The sequence below is a fragment of the Apostichopus japonicus genome, chromosome 16, assembly GCF_037975245.1.
Source record: "Apostichopus japonicus isolate 1M-3 chromosome 16, ASM3797524v1, whole genome shotgun sequence".
Classification (NCBI taxonomy): domain Eukaryota; kingdom Metazoa; phylum Echinodermata; class Holothuroidea; order Aspidochirotida; family Stichopodidae; genus Apostichopus; species Apostichopus japonicus.
The window spans coordinates 1,409,340-1,432,147 of NC_092576.1; the positions used below are offsets into that span (position 1 = coordinate 1,409,340).

Below are 22,808 nucleotides of genomic sequence, written 5' to 3' on the forward strand. Positions count from 1 at the left end.
TTTAGTTTCCGTGACAGAGTGCTAGAAATGTTGGCCCGTCCTGCCAGAAAATGTAATCTACCACTGGCTCACGTCGAGACGTGACATCAGTGCAAATAATAAATATCTGAACAACCCATTATGAAGGAAACCGAGTTGGGGAATTTGTGAAAGATTTAAGTCTTCAATTAAGATTGCTAACTTGCGACTTCACCTAGAAATTTCCATCTAAATCGCCATTTTACTTTCAGAAATGTTTACTTTCCTCGCTACAGTGTAGCTTGCTAATGAAAGCATCCCTGTAGCCCCGAAACAAGGTGCTGCAATGACTTCGCCATCGCTCATCTGTTCAAAATATATTAGATTAAGTTGGCGCGAGGTTCAAAAAGTCACTTCTCCTGAATCATAGGATGAAAAATCCCCGAACTAGGACTGTGGCGATGAGAGAATTATGGATTTTTTTCATACACCCAATAGACTGACACTAAAGAATTCCATTTAACCCATTGCATAGTTAGTTTCAGTCCACCTCAGTGTTATAAGTACTATAGAAGCAAGAGAGATGAATTGTCACTCTATATTATGATGCATTGTAAACAACGTTTCTGTTCCATTATCGGCATAGGAGGATGGGAGGAGACATGAGGGTGAGTCATTAATGGTGTTATGGGACCCTCCAGTCGAACAACAAAATGAACAGAGGGCGCTGTTATATTTGACTTTATCTAGTTCCACAAAACATGAAACGCTGCTAATTGATACGAGTTATAATAGACCATTGACTAGCTGGAGTCACAAGCAGAGGCATATTGGTAAATTGATCAACATAAGTTTGCTTGCTAATTTTTACAGAAGCAGATAACGTTTGAAACATTTGTCATAATTACCAAGAGGAATGAATTACTTTGTGTCCGCTAATACATGCTGTACAAGGGGAATTACCTATGAGTCAATCGTCCAGCCTGTCTACATATATACAATATTTGATACCTGGCATGTTCGCATATATTTGAGGCCTGCGTATTCTCACGTGATGATCGTCTATAAAACTGTGATTCTGAGATTTGACAGCAGTACAGATCAGACGCATATAATTAGCACCTACATATCACAGCACCCTTAGCTATATCGCTCGAGGGCCCCATTAATAAAGTTGGCACAATTGAAAAATATAAGTGAACATGAATATAATTAATCATATTCTTGACAAATTTTGCTAATATTTAACTATTAATGTGTAATTGCTAAAAGATAATGTACAATGTTATTACCCCAGTTTTGCTAAAAAACAGTTTCACAACAGATCGAGTTTGGAGTCAGACTACAATTAACCAATATCCTATAATATCTGCTATATCCAATGGCCTTTGATAAATTTATGTAAAAAAATCAATCCAAATGGTGAGCACTCTATTAAAATTGACTTGGACTTGTTGTTTCCATTCATACTCTGTTTCATGAATCTATCATTTACAACATGTGAATGTGTACTACATTGATCATGCATATGTTGTTGTCAGGGAAATAATGCATAATACTTCCTGTATAGTTCGATCGACACAGGGTGAAACAGTGTGAAACTTGGCAATCATGTTTCCAATGCTAGCATTTAATGTTTTCATTTATTATAATACTTTACAATGTAAACATGTTCATGAGTTCGCGAGCTCAACCTGGTTAGCCCTCGCTTGGTCCATACCCGGGGAAAAAATGGCGAGTTCCAGGTATCACATGATCTACGAACTACCCAAAGCTGTAAACCCAATCTTAGCTAATGAAGCAGCTGCAGCAGGAATAAACTTTCTCAAAAGAGGTTGAGGAGTAAGATTATGTCAAGTATAAGGGTATAAAGCAAGTGAGGGCTATAACCAGGTTGAACTACAAGAGGGGCACCTGTACCCTGCCCCCCTGTCCCCAACCCCCACCCACTCCCCTGAAAATCAAAGTAATAGGGATAAAAGAACCAACAGCTTGTGCTCAGAGCTCATTAAAATAGGGTTGACCCATTCAATTTAAACAGTAAACCATTTACCTTGTTAATTCTTTTCATTGTAAATCAGTGAAATTACTTTTTTGGGCGGTTACAGGGTTTACAGAGTTGACTTGCCACACTCTAGTTGTATTTTGGTTTTCTGCTGGTTTTCTGCTAGACCATGTTAATATTGGTCATTCCTAGGAATCCAATTTTTGGGTTTATATTCATGTAAGTACTCTACACTATATGCCTATGACTACATTGGATACAGGTGTATAGTTCAACATCACCATTTTTACGGAACTATCAGGTTTAAATATTGCATAATATATGCTGTAATATGGTCTATTAATACTCATATTTAAGCCAAGTAACAAAAACAAAATGCAATTGATGGCCCCCCATGGATGCAATTTAAAACGCCCCAGTGTTTTGTTTCGTTCGTTGCTTAGCAATCAGGCTTCATTTGCAATTTATATTAAAACGTTAGGTTGGTCATCCCACCTTTTCTCTGGGGCAGTATATATTTCATTGCAGTGCACTCCTTGCTGCGGTTGCTAGGCGCTATTACACCTGGGCTGATCGAGAAATTGAACCCCAGGCAACAGTACAGTAATAAATTCTATAATCTATAGTTATTAATATGATGTATATTACCTGTTTATTGTATTAAAACTGTGTGTATGAGAATAGTGTCCTCTGACAGCATATGATACATTACAGTTCAAACTTATAAATACTAAATAGGCTGAAATTAAATGCTGTTTTTGTTAACTCATTTATCTATTAATTGGCATTATTTTTAATAGCCATACTAGTTTTTGGCCCACAAATTATTTCATCATTGATACATGGTCAATTATGCAAGTAAGTTATAATCAAACAGCTAATGAGTTATTCTTTGTTTGTTTATTTCATTAAAACTGAAATGATTTTCAAACTTTGACAAATGGCGAACATGAAACACAGCTGGTAGGACACGGTGGTAAAGACATGCACTTTTGTCATGATGATGATTAAAAATAAGAAAAAAAGGGGGAAAAGTAGGGGGGGAGTAGAAATGTAAATTTAGAACCATATTTTTAATGCATATTTTTTGGAAGCTTTTATGATTTCGATAATCCATGTAGGGCATTATACCTTTAACTGATGATTGGGTTATGTATAGTTTAATAGTGAAATTAGAGTGTATAAAAATAAATCAACAAACAAACAGTATAAGGAAAAACAAAAACCAACATTCCATCAAAGAAATGGTATCATTTTAAATAATTAGGTATCTGGCAATCATTATCACAGGCTTGAGCTAGAGAAGTCCATTCCAGACATTATAAGCTCATATAAATGCTTTAGATAGATTGTTGGGTTATTTATAGTTTAATAGTGAAATTAGATTTGTATAAAGTTTAATCAACAAACAACCACAAGGAGAATAAAGAACCAACATTCCCAAGAAAGTATCATTTTGATATAAAAGTTGAAGTCTTTAAAAAACCTGTTGAAATGGTTTGGGCCATTCCACACCAAGTGGTCCCAACATGGCAAAATTAGAAAGGGTTATTAGATGTCTAACTTTGTGTTTAATTGAAAGTAAGAAGGTTAGACTTTCTTAAACTGTTAAAGTTTTCTTCTTCTGATTACTCAATCTTGGGTTATAGCAATGAGTATCCATCTCAAACTGTAGGCACCTTCACTGTGAATTATCATATAATAATTGAAAGTAGAAAAAATCCTTAAATGAAAGGAAAGTCCAAGCTTTCTTTTAATGTGGCAGTTAAATGCAGTCTGCTAATCTATTTAATAACAAAATTTAACAAATTGTCTTTGTTACTGTTAACACAGATTATGTTAAAAATACCACACTCAGGCTGTGACTTACGTGACAAGAATAAGAGCAAATGTTTTCCTCAAATGATATGTAGTGTGCTAGAGCAAAGTGAGTTACAATTGAAAAGGTAGCTATATAGGTTGATCTGTAATACCACCACTTTTGATAAATTTAACAAACTTTAACAAATTTATGGACTCCGGAAATGTGTGACTTACGTGACGTCACGTAAGTCACAAAGGGAAGTGTAACTTACGTGACAAGTTAATTCTCAACACTTTCACACAGTTTTGATGTCTTTTATACTATAAAAAGTTTATAACACCTTCCTCTTTATCAAAGATACCTACTCAGTTTTAAAATTCAGTAACAATATTTATAATTGAAGTAAAATTGAAAGGTTACATTTAGTGAATTGCAAAAAATGTCTCAAACATCTCAAACTTAGAACAATACTTCTTGTTACCTTAAAGTCTCATGACGGTTTTGCCAAATTTAAACTTCAACTTTTCCAGCTTACTGCACTGAAAGCTCAGTGAGAATGACACCCTTTTATGCAGTTTCCATATCAATATTCGTTATTTTTATTTGTTTATATATGTCCATAAACAACAGATTTCTTAACAAGTCCATAGATTCTACAAAATTCAATCAAAATGTGCAAACCCAGCCGGCAGATCATGCGCCAATCAAATCTCTCTGTTTTGTTTACAACGGTTATGCCTAGGACTACTTTCACTTTCGTGGCTCTCCTGTGGTAGGTTTGTTCTCGTGAATTGTATCTTTCTTTCATTCTCTTGAATAGTATCTTTCTTTCGGTCTTACTGATGTCCAGTACCTTGCAAAATTGTATCATTTCCTTCCATTGCAATGAATAAACAGGTATTTTCAAGAGTTTCCTCCATTAATTGGGTAAAAAAAAGTGGACGATAAGAGTATAAGTTAAGTAGGTTACATTTGTGTAATGAACTGATATGGGCAGTTGCAGTGATTTTACAGTAAATGGTTCGCGTCATACGGGCAGAAAATAAATTTCTTTTGTTTGATTGCGACAGTTTTCTCCATTAAACCCCCCTGGTCAGAGTGCATTTAGAAGTTAAGAAACATTGAATCTGCTTCAGAACTTTTGTTTTCCAAATTTCATCAGCAAACACATATTGAGACTTCTTTAAATGTGAATTGCAGTCTACCCCTGAAATGCACAAGCTGCTTCAGGGGGTAAAATTTGTTTTAATAATGTTTTCGGGCTGGTAGAAGATTTTATCTACCGTAAGAGGCCATTTCCACATTGTGGTGGTGGCAGGAACCATATTTGTAACCTCTCCTGGGTACAGTACATCATCATATTTTACAACAACCCTGTCATCTACCTTAATATGAGAACAACATAAGTAACTGACATTAGTGGATCTCCTTCAGTATCTAATGCGGTTTTCCAAATACACATCTTGCCACCTTCTGCCTTTACCCCATGGATTTATATGGATTAATTATTTTAATCCAAATTCCCAAAAGTGACTAAAGTGTTACCAAAAAGGTTTAGATTATAACCAAAAATGTAGAAATGCAAATACATTAGAAGTATTCTGTATTAACCAGTCTAGAAAAACTTGTTTACTCCTAATTAAGAAACTATTTAGCTACTGTAGCACTTAAGTTAAGATATTTTGCAGAACTAGTCTATAGGACTTTTTGTGTACAAGTGAACTTCTAGATTCTATTTTTATGTGGAATAGACCCCTCCCCTTCCCCCAATCTCAATATAATGAACTTGTAAACATGTCCTTAGCCTGTGTTACTTTGTATCTTTGGAAACTGTGAGAGGAAACTGAGCAGTTTCACACGTGTGACTTACGTGACAATTTTTTGTGACTTACGTGACGTCGCTAATTTGCATACGAATACCGGTATAAAATGCATATCAATTAAATTTTACCTTGAAGTTATTCCTCAATGTGTCCTTTTCAGATATAATAGGCAATTTAGCAGATTTCTCTCAATACTTCACAGGATTTATTGATTTCCTTCAAAAAGTTGAAATTCTTCATTTCTCTGTGTGACTTACGTGACACAAGTTGAGGGCGCTATAATTCGCAATGGGAAAGCATTAACGTTTTGCAGTGGTGACAGAATTTATTGTGGGTATTCAAAGTTCAGGAATGATAGGCATATGACTTAACTCTAGACTTGCACTGAACTGGAGATTGAAAACAAGTGTCAAATGTCTCTCTGATTTGTGACTTACGTGACGTGGAATGGCCCTTTATATGTGTAAAAAGTAAGTGGGCCTGACATTTTGATCCTAGCAGGATCTTCTTCAGATAGGCTTACATAGGCTCTTTAGTGGATAAACAGTTTGCTAACAGTTTTCGTTTGATTTTGAAATGGTTTATAGATTAAATCTCTATGACAGTTATAGGCGTAAGATCTAACCCACTAAAATGGATTTAGCAGACCTGTGCACTTGGGATACAGTAATCATAGTGACTGAGCAATTAATTATACACTTCACCAGTTTGTAATGAATCATGCGAGAGATATAATCATACTCATTAGTTTCAAATTGAACTGCTGCTATCGGCATTTGTATATATATACCGAGTATTTCAAGTATCTATTCAGGAAGTCATCATTGTCACAGCAATGAACATGAATCACATTTTTATGATTTCTGCAGACATTCTTGTTCTTACGAGTACGAAGATCAGTTTTAAGAATATGGGGAATTATGACTTCTTTACCACTATAGAACTCATATGTTGTGCTCTCCTCACTTTGTTCATAAAACTTCTGAAAACTCATCTTATGAGTCCAGCATTCATCACTATTAACCAATAGTTCCTTCCTTAGAACAGTGTTCTTTTACATTCACAGAATATTTGAGTTTCATATTTGGTGGGGTGGGGGGGGGGTGGGGGAAACAAATGTCATCTAGCTCCTGCAGGTTGGCAGAATTATACAAAGCAGAAGAGAATGGGGAAAACAAGAAGGTACAAAGTAGGCATGCAAAATATTTGTTCAGAATGGAACAAAATAAACAAAATAAGTTAGAGCCAGGCAGAGGAAGAAGCTGACTTCACTAGGGGTGGGGAGGGATGCAGGGGGGAGGGGGCTATCCCACATCTGGCAAACAACCACCCTCACAGAAGTATCTAGCATGAAAAAGAAATTGCAGTTTTAGGCTAATGTAAGAAAGCATTCAGAGAATAAATTATAATGGTATCGCAAAATCATCGTAAAATGAAGGGCAAAGATGTATATATAGCAATTTGTAGAAGTCAATTTAAAAAGTCAATTGAACTCTATTTTGATGAATCTCACATACATGCCATACATATATACTACTGTGCATAATGCATGTATACAGCTAACTATATATGCAGTGTATATGTTTCCAATACACACCTACTATAGTAAATATATACCTGTAGGAACCTCTTACAGTACATCAATGCCTAAAGCCACACTGGAGCACCACTTATCTATGATGAGAGCTAGACAGTCAATTCTATCAACTTAATATTCAATCGTCCAAAAACCGCTCTACGTTGTTGCGACCGTAAGATTGTTTACTCTGTGATATTTCGAGTGTCAATAATTCATCTTCACTGGATCGTACTCCACCCTTGATATACATTGAACAGCCGAAGAATAAATATAAGTACTGTAAGCCGATGTGACAGAGCTAAACAAATTCTGACAAGGACTGAACCACTTTAGAATTATTTGGAGAAAACGTTAACGGTGGTTACGCAAAAAACTTGACCAATTTAATTTCTGTTGTTGATCTACTATATTAAAGTTTGCTATAATGTGTAATATCTCTACTATATATTATCATAGTGAATATTTATAACAAATTTGTAAAAGCAAATTTCATAATGAACAAATTTGATCAGTATCAGAAGTGTGTTGGTCAATAGGTTTTAAAAGATAGCAGTTCGATGAAGCAGAAAAATTAAAGTGCAAGCAATCTCTCCATTTTTATAGACTGCTCGGGCAATATCAAACAGCAAACTGACCATATTCTACAAGCTGCTGTTGAAGGCCAATGTATGAATACATTCAGGAAAAATTATTGCAAAATATTTCACAAAATGGGCAAGTTGCTATAATACAATGATGTATGTAGCATATTTTTTGGTACCTAGGAATCATAGTAGTTTGTAGTGAGTGTTCATAGCCTTCAAAACGGCTATTTAAAGCGCTATATTATTGCCTGACGTTATATACATGTGCAATATAGCAACAAAAACAGTATGTACATACAGTACAGAGTACCTGGTTCCAGTCATGTCTCTGGCAGGGCGTGGCAGTCCTATCAATTTTAAAATTTCGAGCTTAATCTCGCTGAAGACTGAAAGGGGCAAGCTTTAAGAAAATCTATTAGTCAGCTAAAATCAAATTTCCACATGTAGGCATTTTCCTGAACTGCAAAACACATCAGTTTAATATTGACACTACACACATATGGCTTTATGCGAACGACCAAATCATATTTATTGATAATGAACAGCAATACTGAGCTCATGCTAGGTACCTGAAATTGTGCAAATGTTAACATGGCAAATCCAACGCAAAATGTATCTTTAATTAAAACATAAAAAACGATGATAACAGATAAGCCCTATTCGATCTGTGAATCGCATATCCTAGATATCTTTTCACTGATTCTGGTGACCTAGATTCTACATCCACAACCAACAGGGAAAAACTTAACCTAGAGACACTTCTAGCAAAAAACCATGACCGCTTATTACTGACAACAAAGCCTGATCTTCCGAGGGATTTTGAGGTTGATAATTAAATTGATTTTCTCTAAGCTTTGAAGTCGCCCTTGGCGGCTAGTCTTTGTTATTTCACTCAGCATTGCCGTTGCTATGGAACATTACAAACCAAATGAGTGTATACGGTATATATGTATCAGTATTGCTTGTAGAGATGAATGCAAGTGAAATCTAGCAAATTTGAAAAGATTTTATAGCAGATTGTATTTTGAAATTTGAGTAGGTTTGGACGTAGAGCTCAGTGTCCCTTAATTTATGATTCAGCCATTCTTATTAGCAATTCTAATTTCTTTCATCTCATCTCAAGGTCAAGACAGATATATACTGTCCCGGGAGTATTGCACGCTGTGGTGTTGTCAATGCTTGTATAATCAAGCGTTAAAGCAAGTGAGGAATTTATGGGAGTTACACAAGCGTTTAGAATTCTGGCCATTTAATACAAATATTCTATTCAACTCAACTGATGTTACCATGGTTACAGATCATCCATGATGAGCACACAATTTAGTGTTATAAGAAGCTGGTTATATGTTAGTAGTGAACATGTGTTTACAACCACGAAAATTTGGTCAAAAGAGTCAAAATTTGTCTGTGACTAGCACAGGTTACTTTAGGTCCATATGTTCAATATTATTACTAGCTACAGTAAACTGGATGTAGAATTTGTGAAATGATAATATTCAACCCCCCCCCCCCACACACACACGTTACTATACTGGACATTTTTTTCACAACATCATGAAGAATGTTGTCCATTATCCATCATGAGCAGAATGTATTGTTATGGCTTAATTAATTTGTGATTTCTTGTTGCATTTGCAATGATCTCCTACCCTCAGCCCCACTGTTACCCCCCCCCCCAACATGGAGTTGGAGACGTTTACATGGAGTTATTAAAATCAGCTATGGCCTTATCATTGTGCATTACTACAGATTCGCATGCTTGTGGTGTCACTCTGCATAGACCTGTAGAAGGTGGTGTACTTAGTGACTGGTTGCTAAGGGACATGTTCCAGTGTAGACAGTACAGCAAGCATGCTGAGGTTGTCAGGAGACAGGTAAGCATGGAAATGCCATAAAATTATGAGTCACTAACATTTAACGACCGCATTACTTATAGAATAAACCGCTATTTGATGAAGGGCACATTCTAACTGAGGAGTAACGACTGTATCAAATATAGAATAAACATCTATTTGATGAAGGGCACTTTCTAACTTTGTAACTGAGGAGTAAGTTCTGTTTCTCTGCAACTACATAACTGTCATTTTAGTCTTACAAGTAAATCATCACTAAATATCTTTATCAGCACAAATTTAAATATGCAAATTTGATGTATTCTGAGTCCATCCTATAGACACTGTATAAGTGTTCATGGTAATACATGAAGTGACAGGGTTACTTTGATGACACTATTCAACAATAATAATAATCAGCAGTTATTTTTACGATGCTTAAGCGACCACAAATGTGGGAGAAACCTGCAAGGGCTTATGGATTACAACTTACACGCGGGTGGCTTCCAATTTAACATTTTAACTCAAATTTGGAATCTTTTCAATTTAGAAAGTCATTTCAGATGGGAAAACCGTAGATTGCTTTTGGATGAAAAACCCACCTTACTATGACCCGGCCGGGAATCGAGCCCCGAACCTTCCGATTGCTAAGCCTCATTGCTTCAAATGCCACCGCCTTTATCCATCGGCCACAGCACCACAATGAAACTAAACAAAGTTTTTTTACTATCCTAGTTGCATGAGAAGCCCCTGAAAGATCATCATTACTTAATTATTCTGCACATGCGAGAACCGATCCTTTCGGCAAAACGATAAAATTCTAGCTCAAATTCACCTCATCACCTATAACGGTTTATAACTTGCTTTTCCTCTCCATGAGTTAATGTGTTTTGAAATTTACTACCTTTCCGGTTTAGAAGTTTGTCTTTCATTTCCTGGGAGCGTCGTTTCTTTTTTCTTTTTCAAGACAGCCCTGGTAAAATACAAAAACATAGCATCTGTAACCATGGTAACCAATTGCAAAAATGCTGTGAGGGTTTTTAATGGTCTTGCTAACATGTGTATGACAAACCACAGTATATATACTCGTATATATATACACAGGATGAATTCTGTCCTAATTAGTTGTGTTTATTACACAGCATATATTAACAGAACCAATGCAATGTTATGTACATCATGCACCGTACAGTGAAGGATTTATATGGAAAGCTTCGTACCCATTCAGATTCTCAGACAATGGGCATAAACTTCACCAAAAGATAAATAAAAGAAATTAAAGAAAATGTGGTATCAGTTATGATTATAGTTTGAAATAATACATAAAGTGAAAATTAATCAAAGGCAAAAATTGAAATAACAAAGGCAACTTCCAAAATAACATTTAAAGAAAAATAAAAAATCTTTCTACATCTAATATTGTAGAATATTCAAACTTCTTTGAACGTTCACCAGCCCCTCCCCCATCCCCTTTCTCAGGAGGACATAAAATACATGAATTAACCAATGAACTGTGGACTTTGCAAGAAATTGATGGGAGCTGGATACATTTTGCATAAGTTTAAAAAATTTAACTAGAAAACAAAGATTTTTTTTTTTTTAAATGGAAAATTAATAAACAACCATACACAGGGGAATCAGTACTCTAATTTAAAACCTCTACATATCTCCAGCACCTCATCTACTTTCCTTATTTCCTCAGTTTTTCATTTTAATTTTTGTAAGTTATTATTATTATTATTTTTTTAAGTCTGCAATAACTTTGGTTTAATCGAAACGATTCATTGTTTTAAGATTTATCACAGCCGTGTCGCATTCACAGTTGCTAACTCTACATGTACGTCCTTCAAAATCAGTCAAAATTCCATTTTGTACATGATTTTGAGGTTAACTATACTAATCAATCTCTTGGTGACTGATATATATTATATCGCTGTAGAATCAATACCATCAAAATTTCAAGGCAAATATAAATAAAATGCACAAGGCATAACCGATCAATAATGAAAACACAATGATGTGCTCGTTAAAGATTTCTGGGCTAACAAAGCGATATTCTTTGTCATTTCTAGATCACATTTTGTGGTTTCAATACTTATGAATGAATGGCTATGTAGTCACATGTTCTAGAGTACAAGCTTCCATTTCTTTGGATTTCACTGATTTTGGTTAAAAAAAAATCAGGGTCAGAGATTGAAGATGAAGCCAGCGTTGCTAGTTTGGCATTTTAAATGCCAAAAATGACAAATTTGGCATTTTTCAAATTTCTTGAAAAACCTTGGGCAAAACAGCAAATTTTGCCATTATTTTGAGGGAAATAGTACTGTGCACAGCTAGAAATTGATGGAATCGCCCAAAGGAACTTGATTTTGACTGTTTCATGTTGTTCAGTCAGAGTGAAGCTCGCATGAATATATAGGTCCTAGGCATAAGTACGAACATCAGAATCTTGAACCCACACAAATCCTACCTATATATATATACAGGGTCTGTTAATTCCCTAACTGTCTTTGAATTAATTGGGCTTAGCAAGTCATTTGATGTATAATAAATGTCACAGTTTGTCCTTCCTCTCTTCATAATAGAAAATAACTTATGTATGGAAAGGAATAATGTAAGGAACTGAAGTCAGCAACATACAAACATATATCCACGGTGTGAGTAGGTTCCAAGTGAAGGGAGTGAGCCCGTGGGTGGGGTGGAGGGAAGGGGAAGGAGGCGGACTGGTCAATAAGTATCCAAAGTATTCAACAGGATTATTAGCGAGCAGGTCTACAATGGGTTTGAATTGTCACAGAGCAATAATTCATCTTCATCAGATGGTTCTTATAGACATGAATGAATACAGGTACACAGATAACTTACATGGCAAGCAAACATTAATTTCATCAATAGTAAAGTTTGGAAACACATGACCCAAATTGACCTATACACTGATGTATCATGGGATATATCTGTACATAGCTTACAAGTTTCTCAAAATTTCCTTTTGGAGGATGTGTTAAAGTAAAATTTACACCAGGCTAGATGCACCTGATCCTCTCTTCTACCCCCCCCCCTCCCTCTCAATTTCTCTGCCTCCCTGTTCTTGTTCCAATTTGCCTTGACCATTTACGATTATTCGGTTAAATTAAAATAGTTCATTCCAACCAGGCCAATGTTTCCCGAATGGCGTCTAAACTTTTACTAGCAGTTACTGTAGTAGTTGCAACAACGATCTTCATCATGTAAATTAGTGAACAACTAAATGTGAAGAATAGTTTGAGTTACCCAGGGAATCTCCCCAATTCATATGCAGATCCAACTAGTAAAACTGACATACCCAATTATGGGAATGCTAATCCTAACTTACACTACTAAAGCAAACTATTTCCAGTATATATTGTTAATCCTCAAGGGGAGAGGGGAAGGAAGGAAGGGGAGGGGGATGGGTTACTGACTTTACATGCAAACCTGTACAAATTTCTAAATGGTAATACACAACTGTGGAACTCTAAACCCCAAAACAACCAGCGAACCACTTCCCAGGTATATACACTGATAATACTGATCCATGGGGGTTCTGCGGCGACGTCGAATACAGATATTATTAAATAGCATATTTGTCATACTTAATTATGGGAACAGTAACCCTACAATACACTACACAGCTCACTTGCACAACACACTGTTAATACCCAAGGTTGGAGGATGGGATGTGGGGGCTTCTCGGGGGAGGGGGAGGGGGAGGGGTCTGCCCACATTTCAAACAGACAGGTCTGTACAAATAGCACATATCATACCCACCTTTGCAAACTCAAACCCAAATAAATAAAGCAAACCTGCTTCTAGATCAGTAATATTTAGTTTTAATGCACAGGGCATGGCTTATACTTATACAGGTGTTACTAGATACATACATGTACAAGAATCAAGTGTTGTAACAACCCAGGGATGCACCGTACTTCACATGCAGGCGTATGCAACTATATACACACACAAATTGTGATAGCAGGGTTATCTTCCTCCACTTTGCAAGTGCAACCCTCTATACACAGAGAGCACAGCTGTGAGATGCAGGGGAGCTCCCCATCACACACAGACTGTATAAATACAAGCATTTCTAAAAATATGTTGTAAAATTATCCTGAGAGGATCTTAATACTAATTCTAAATTTAGGGACAAATTTATCCTACACTAGTAGCCTAAGTAGAGTAGATGCATACCCCGTAATATATATACTAACTGACTGTAAAACACTTCCAAAATATCCACAAGAAGAAAGAATTTGTAAATGATGCCTTTCAACAAGCACAGCTGTCGCGAATTATAGCTGTTAGACGAACATGTTTGGGGTGGTTCCCCTATTACTATTCCATACAGTGGAATTTCCTTATTTATGTAAACTCTATTGCTCCTTAAACCTTATTTGCATTTGTACAGTGGGTAGCAACATACTTGTAACTATATAGGGTACATTCACACCTGTAAACAAAATATAAGTTTACATATAACTGGAAATAGAAAAATAAAACATTTACCAACTGGACCACTGGCAGCAACAGTGATAGAAACACATCAAATTAATCCAAATATATTCCAGGAATTTGGTAGGAAAACCACAGCCTTTTATTTCAATCCAACTGTGACACTATATGTTTTTCCTGTATATAAGATCTTGTAGGCCTACTTATACTATTAGCATCCACAGAGCAAGCATGACCACAAGCACACACATACACACACACTGCTAGTAGCACTCACAACCTATACCGAAAAACACACATTTCCAAATTGAAATCGAGAATAACTTCAGATTTGTATCGTACCTCCTTCTCCTGCTGGGTGGTGACTGAAATCAACAATTAACAGCCGTAACCTTGGCTGCTGTCTCTTAGCACTCCCGGCTCACCTAAAACGCAAGTGTATAACACAGGGTGTTGCCACGACGACCTTAACGAGTTATTCACACCTGCAAAGACCGGCTTGTTTCCGAGAGCGCACATGCATGCGTCTCGTTGTCGTTGTAGACTGCACGTTATTTATTTACATTGAGAAAAAAAAGTAAAATCAAAACCATGCTTGGGCTTTAAAGTCTTTCACCTTTGACCTGGAGAACTGAAGGATAAAGCTGAATTATTTATGCCGTGGGAGAATAAGACGGATGAGATGATGGGAAGTGACGTTTTGTCGGTGCTGCCTTTGCGAAGACATTTTCATAAAAGTTGAATTTATTCTGACGGATTCAGCGAGCTGGCTTGATGAATATGGATAAGAAAGGCTTTACATAAATGAATATTGATTTTCTGTATGAGTTATGTTCATGGGGCTTTAACTGTGATGGAAAGCACTCTGGTTGATTGAATTTGAAAGACAGAGAATTCTCTTTTATGTCTAGATGAAAATGGAGGGTTTGAAAAATTGATGAATTCTTGGATCTATCAAGTTAGACGTGAGAGAGGGTGTGTGAGAGAGTTGGAGAGAGAAGGAAGACATGTGAATGCTATTAAAGTGGAACGTAGCCTTGCAGCTTTTTCTTTTAAGAACTTGTTTGGTTACCATAGTAATAGAGGACATTGATGAAAGCATGAAAACTAGTATTTGTCCGTTGAAGACATTTTAGAAATAGAATATTTAAATTAGAAAGTCAGTTTCTATGTACATGTCAAACATAAAAATGTTCATTCTTCGACATATTACAATAATTACCGATATTCCATGGAATATGGATTGCTGGTCATGATATACTAAATTTTACCCTTTTTCTCCCATGGATGGCTTTTAGGATACATGAGGAAAATGGATTAGGGAGGGTGATCAGGGAAGGGGAGGGAGTATGAGGCAATATGACATGAATTTTTGAGTTTTATTTTGTTGAGTTGAATGGTAAAAGTGACTAGTTTGGAGGAACTTTTCACTTTTGGGTGGGGTGGGGTGATGGGTGGGGTGGGGTGGGAAGGGGAGAGTATTTAAGTATCTTGTGTCAGGTTGGAAAGTTAAATCTCACTACATTGGAATGGAACATTTTGAGTTTTATGTTTCTAGTTGAATTGGTAACAGTGACTGGTTTGGAGAAATGTTTCCCCTTTTATTGGAGGGTGGAAGGGGGAGGGGGGAGTAATTACATTTTTCTTGTCTGGTTGGGAAGGTTAGATCTCACTGCATTGGATGGAAACAGTTGAAGACAGACTATAGTTACCTGTCTCCTCACAAAACATGCACTTTCTATCTACTGCCAGTATTCTTACATTGAAAACAGATCGATAAGAGGCTGTGATAATATTCCAGCATGGATCTACTTCACGGTAAACTATAATATACACACACAGATTCAGCTTTCAGGGTTATGTCCACGAAATCTTTATCATAAACTTTTAATTAACACATAGCTCAAAAAAAAAAAACCCAAAAACTGTTTCAGTATGAAAGGGGACACCAAAAATGTTACAGGATGGCCCCAATAATTAATGGAATGACTCATGCATATGACATACCATGTTTGTTGTCTTTCATTTTTTACATTTGATTTTTTTTTACTTTTGTTTGTTTATTCATTCAAAGATACAGGAGATGGTGAGAACTGCTTCCATTCTTTTTCAACATTCCTTTATTTTTTTTAGCCCAGTTTTTAGTTTAATGTTTAAATGGTAAAGGTGACTAGTTTGGAGGAACTTTTCACTTGGGAGTGGGGAGGGGTGGGTGATAGGGTGGGGTGGGGAAGGGGAGAGTATTTAAGTATTTTGTGTCAGGTTGGAAAGTTAAATCTAACATATATTTTGTTTTATTTGATCCTTGCTTAAGTATTTCAGAGTTGGAAAATCCAGAAGAGTGGAAAAACTTCCACCCTCCACCAGGGACTTAAACATTTTTTTTCAATCCATATTTTTGAATATCACACACATGTATCTCTCTAAAAAAAGTAAGAAAATACCATAAAAAATAGAGTACATATATACTTTATAATTCTTACAACTTTATACAATGCACATACAGTAGGTCCAACCCTACTGCATACAACCGTTAGACCTCCAATTCTCCATATGATGTGTTTAACTTCAATAACCATTGATAACATTTCGTTTGCATCAGAGCTGTCTCTCCCCGCAGCCTTCTTCCTCCATTTGTACACACGTAACTATGAAGAGGGAGCACGCATCTTACACGATGAGTCATGAGGCAGGCAGCTAGCTCCCACTTTAGCTGACAGTCTGTTCGACATAGTAACGAATCGGCAGCAATTAGTCGAGACTGCTGGAAGCTTTGCAAATAGACTCATGTCTCATGCTAAACTCTGAGAGTATTTCTCTCGGAATATTATTACGTGAATGACTCATGTATCGTAACAGTGTGCGATAGTACTTACTGAAGGATGAGCTATGGCTTGATCATTAACAGATCTGCTAGTCATGTGTGCTCGGTGAATTATCTTCCCTTCAAGAAATAATTGAACAACTTATGAAAACAGGCCGGGAGTTCTGTGGGTTGTTTATAGCATAAAGCAACCATTTGCGTTTTGGTGGAACAGTAAGTGATTAATACATAACATTAGCTTTATTTATAATGTCAATTCCTCATGAGAAAATATTACTGTACAGGGATGTGCTCATGCCAGGCAGGGAAGGGGGCTTCGCTCGGCAGTTTTCTGAATGCTGCCCAGCACAAAGAGTATTTCATATATTTCTGCCAGGCACTATGTTTGATGATTATAATTTAACAAAAGTGACCAAATTACCAAAGTACTAGTGAATACTTGCCACAGAAGTTAGCTCAAGAATAGGAAAAAGATAGCACCATTTGCCATCTAAGCATAATTCAAACATTCTAAATGGAAGGGAAACTACCCCCCCCCTTTGACCCCTCCTCCAGGACATGGACCCCACTAACACACATATCTGCCTGGCGCTCAATATTCCCTGGACACATCCTTGCTCCATTTTAATGTAGTGCTGTTGCGTATAATGATGTCGCCTGGAGAACTGGGGTGGTACATGTGGAGCATGGATTACTGGGGTGGGTGGTTCGTGAGGATGGGGTGAGGTTGGGGGTGAGGATGGGGTGAGGGTGGACAGAGGTAATTATAAGACAAATAAGAGTGGCATGATAGCAGGTAACGAAAATAACCAAACGCAGAGGTAAACATTTATACATGATGTATATGTCAATTTCAAAAAATGTACCCGATTTTACAATATTACCATCAATTGCCATGTTTAATTTTTGTAAAATAATTTAAGATCCTAAGACAAGTTGTAGAACTAGAATCCCATACCATGTATTACACATATGCTACTGTACAAACATAACTTCCGTATTTATGATACAATACTTCTGCTTGAGAAAGCTCACTACTACATGCTTTAAATTTCTTGAGTCGTGAGGGAGGGGGTGGGGGGGGACTTCTCTGCAATGCCAATGTTGTACCACACCTTGTTATAATCCTACTGCAATATCAAGGTATTGTTGCAGTAATGTTTATACATTCTTTAATTTCGGATGCATCAAACGGTCTGGTTGACTGATGCACCAAATCATGCTTGAAGACTTTGTATATCCCACAATTTCAGGAATTTGCACCTACAGTAGCTATCTGGTAGGTCTCGATATATATAGAGAACACTGACCATTGTATTCCAAACGTAAAATATTTCCATTGAAAATTTGCAAGATATATTGTTATGGTTCAAAATATGGTGACATCATAAACCAGACCTATGGTGGTCCTCTTGCTGGAGTATGGGAAGGTTTAGCCATTCCAAATAGGTAACATTCAATTAATCAAATTTATAATGCAATATGCATTACATTTCTGTAATGTAAGTTAAGGTTACGATAAGGTCAAGTTAAGGTCAAGAGATTCTGTTTTCAACTAACAATGTGGCATAGAGTTTTATCTTTAAGATGTGCATATCTGAAAGTGGTTAATGCCACCCAAAACAGCCCCTCATGAAGCCAAATAGAGGGCAGTATTTACAATTAAACCTTTGTAATTCCAGTCACCAATAGCTACTGTTCTATAGTGAAGTGATTGTTTCTAACAGTTGAGCTGCAATCTTGGTGCTTAAACATGAACAGCACATTATGTAAATCAAGTGTATACATGAAGAGTGTATGTGTAATGATGTGTGAGTCATGACACTGGCTTTGTGTAAGGCTACACAACTGGAGAAAACATCATACCTCATAGAAATAAATGTTAAACCAAGATTGATAATCTGCTTGCAGTAAACATAAGAAACCCACAGTGGAACAGGTTTATGTATAACAATTTAGTTATTCTACTGATACCTCACAATAGACAGGACATTGTGATGTTTACCACAATATTATTTACCAAGCAATCTGTTTACAAGGGGGAAAAAATATATGGTGACATTAGAAAAGGTGTTGGCTAAATTTCAGTTTGAATACATGTAACTTGATCTGTCTGGGGTGTTTTCTTTTGGAAAGACATTTTCTCTGTCATGTGACATCAGAAAAGGAGGTAATTGGTTATTTCAATTTGAATGCAGGCCTGAACCAGACGAAAGCTCCATATATTCTCATCTTAACTCATCTTTATGAATCTAGTGTAGGCCACAATAGAATGTAGATCTGTAACAAAAATTCAAATTTGGTTGCCATGGCCACATAACATGGCAAGCAATGAACTTGTACTTTTGGAGAGTGGTCTGTGCATGCTTGCATGGAAATTTACTCCCGTACAACAGTTTTTATACTCAACAGTTTTTAGTTCAAACAGCAAATATGTCAAACCAAGTTTGGGCTGTACAACTGTATATGTTGGCGAGGCATAAAGTCTGCAATGAATTTTTAGGGAATTCCACACGAAAGTGGGCATAGCACCAAAAAATTGAAATACATGCAACTAGAAACAAATTTGGTGCAAAATGAACACTTAAAAGTCTACATTTTTAAAATTTAATTTCAGAAATATGTTTTAGAAGCATCTTGGTACCAAAAATTAGGACTAAGTTGTAAATTGTCCTTTCATCGCAGAATATTGTGATAGGAAAGTAATCCTCTTTTAAAACATTAATTGTTAGTTTTATGAAAGTTATTATTCCAAGCAACCTTTAGTAGACCAATCATATGGACTTATTAAAGAGACATATATCCTTTTGGTTTATTTAAAAAAGATGATCAAAATATGTCCTTCCATCTATATTGGTAATGGGAAGGATGGTAATGAAAGGACACATTTTATATTGATAAAATTATGCAACATTTGTGATCATGCTGGAATTCAGGAATGAATAAAATTGCATAAATACAGAGTGATAAAGTATATAGTTTGGTTGTTGCTATTATGCTATTGAACCGCCCTGTTATCATGAACTAGGCCTCCAGGAAAGTAGTTTAGTGTAGCTAAAAACTCAAAGTATATATTGCATTTATCAACTTTAAAACAAAACTACCAAATTAACTTCATAGGTTGAAAACCTTTGTTTGTTTTACCGTACTTCCATTTACCGACCTCATAAATATTCATATTTAAAAGCTATGAATCGTATGCACCCATGTATACAATTAAAGATGTTGCAATGGAAGCTTTTATCTAAAGTAATACAATGGTTGCTTTGGTTTGATGGAATTAAGGAAAATGTTTGTGATACATCACTTGATGAAATGTGGTATGAGCAGTCAAATATCCTTCTGTTACCATAGAACTGCTCTTTTGTGAATAAACCCCCATCCATGGGCTTAGTTCCTGACCCCATAGTCCGCAAGGGTTGAAGATAAACACCAGTTATTGCAAGTTCATCTGCATGAAATGGATCAGGCTTTTAAGGATATGGGAGCCGGAGGGACACATGTATGAACCGGTCAAACTAGAAGCTAGAACAGCCACAGGCCAACATCAGGAACTACTCAATACCAGGAGGAGGCCTCATCATCTTCTTAGATCATTCCACTTCAGTATATATAATCAGGTTCAAGACAAAGATGAATGCCTTCCTCCAAATTTAAAACAAAATGCATGCTGCAATGTGCAGGCAATACACTAGCAGCACACACTTGCCAGCCAAGCTGTAAATCAATCAACACTTGAACAAAATAGTTTCCTTCTGAGGATCCCAAAATTCTGGGACAAGTTACATCTTTGTTCCCAAAATATATATGCCAAGGTAGCCTAGGTCCTAGGCCTTCACTGCAGTTTTGACCAAATTTTTCAAATGATATCACATTATCAGTTTGATCGGATGACAACTCTGCTGGTGGAGTATTCATGCAACAAGGATTGATGTTGTAATGCAATGCAGCTCACTGAGACCTGCCTAGCTATGCTAGTAAAAGAGAGAAACAAGTAAGCATATGGAAACTTAGATTAGAAGGCCTTAAATTATTTAGGGTAATATAGCTTATGAATATAATAAAGGTAATAATAGTGTCAGTCACCTTGGGTCAATACAACTAGGCTAGGTCATAACCAACAGTTATATTCATATAAACCCAATTGAATCCTTCTCATTATAAACTGTAAAGTAAAAGTTACATTTAGCCTAAGATCATGAATAGCTAATTAGTCTACTCATACTAGTCAGAGGCATAACGCCTGGTCACCGCATTATAATGCTATAACCTAGGCTAGTAGTAAGTCTAAGCCTACCTCCGTATCATCAGTTGGTGAATCAACCTGCGGCTTTTCCTCTTTTGGCACCTGTTCCTCTTCCATTTTTTTCTGCAATGAAATATTAACGTTTGCTGCGTGTGCTAGACCAATATGTCTAACGTAAAACCAAACGTTTTCCTTCACTCTTTCAGGACTGCCTCTCCTGTAGGTGTGTAGCAAATAAGTTGTCAAAAACGTTGCACGTGAGAAGTGAAGTAAGTCTCACACAGTCACAGGTCAGCAATGGTAATTTATGTTACTTTACATTAACTGTCTGCTTAAAGTTATCGCAGGCCGGATAACGACAATCTGATATTCAACAGTTGTACGTATTGCCTATAAATTATTCTCGTCTGTCAGATTTTCAGAACAGCGGGGCCACATAACGAAGAGAATGATATGTAAAATTATCATATTAATATATCCGATGGGATCCCCTGTGGCTTTATCATATACACCGAGAGGGGAGGCTGATTCCAACTTGCCCAGAGAGTATGCTCTGTTTACCTCATACAAGGCGGCGCACCTGGGAATTTTCTCGTGAACAACTGAAATATTCCGCGCGTGAAAGTTTTGATCTATAATTGGGTAACCAGATCATCATTCCACCAATCTTCCAAATTTGAGGCTAGAGTTACGATTGGAACACGGAAGTAATATTAGATTCACGGGGTAGGCACACTGATCTACACTAAGTTAGTGTAGATCAGTGGGTATGCAAAATGTAATGACAAATCGGAAGTGACGTAATTTGGTAATGTCACTAAGATCACTGGCTGTCACATTAGAATAGTATAATTTAGTTAATTTGATTTTTTTAAGACAGAGGGAGTCAATCTGTCAGCTGTTTATTTTAGAAAGTTTGTCAAGTAACGTTTGCTTTTAGTTAACTGTTGTTGTTGATGGAAAGTAGTGTCCAGGGATGTAGGACGATTTACATAAACCCTAATTCCTCTATTCACTACAAAAGTACAGGGTAGCATAATCTTAAAATAGTTTGAGTTTATACAAAAGAAACATCACCAGGTCAGGGCATAGTTAAGATAATACAAAGGTACAGGGTAGCATACTCCTAAGAAAGCTAGTGCACACAAATTTTTCCAGTAGCCTATGCTAGCACTGGCCAAGTCCACTTTCTACACTAGTACACTCAGCTAGACATACTCTAAAGAGTTTTCATAATAACCCAACATCTTATCTTGTATATACAGAGAAAATTCCCACCTTTTTTTTACCTACCCAACCCCTCGCATCTTCCATCTGACTTTGCTGAGGTATGAGGTTTGCAGGATATAACAGTGAAAACATCCATCAGACATCCATCAAACCTCAATATAGTTTAGCATTTGTTTAAAGATACTGGTTTAAAGACACCACAGATGCAGCTCTACATTTAAAGTATTCAAGAACACAACTTAGTGGTAATTACACGGAAATATGCCTTTTGATATTTCAAACTGTATCATTGTCCAGTTCAATACAAATATAAAAAACTTTTATCTTTATTTCTTTTTCTTCTCAAACAAATGTTTACAACTGGCTAAAATTGTAACAAACTATGTCTGCTAAGAAGGAGCATAAGGCAAGGCAAAGGAAAAGTATATGGGAGGAAAGGAATGGCACCGTTATCCC

At 36.4% G+C, this 22,808-nt stretch overlaps 1 protein-coding gene across 4 annotated transcripts in view; it reads right to left on the reverse strand.

Annotated features, from left to right (window-relative positions):
- Positions 1–21,659, reverse strand: part of LOC139982058 (dihydropyrimidinase-like) — a 109,265-nt gene extending 87,606 nt beyond the window's left edge. Inside the window, exon 1 of one of the 4 annotated variants that reach the window (XM_071994568.1) lies at positions 21,174–21,659. In XM_071994568.1, coding sequence (XP_071850669.1) covers positions 21,174–21,239 — 66 coding nt within the window. In that variant the 5' untranslated portion in view covers positions 21,240–21,659. Of the gene's footprint in view, positions 1–14,394; positions 14,543–21,173 lie in introns of those variants that run through there. The other 3 variants (XM_071994565.1, XM_071994569.1, XM_071994567.1) reach the window with 3 other exon arrangements.
- Positions 21,660–22,808: the final 1,149 nt, after the last annotated feature.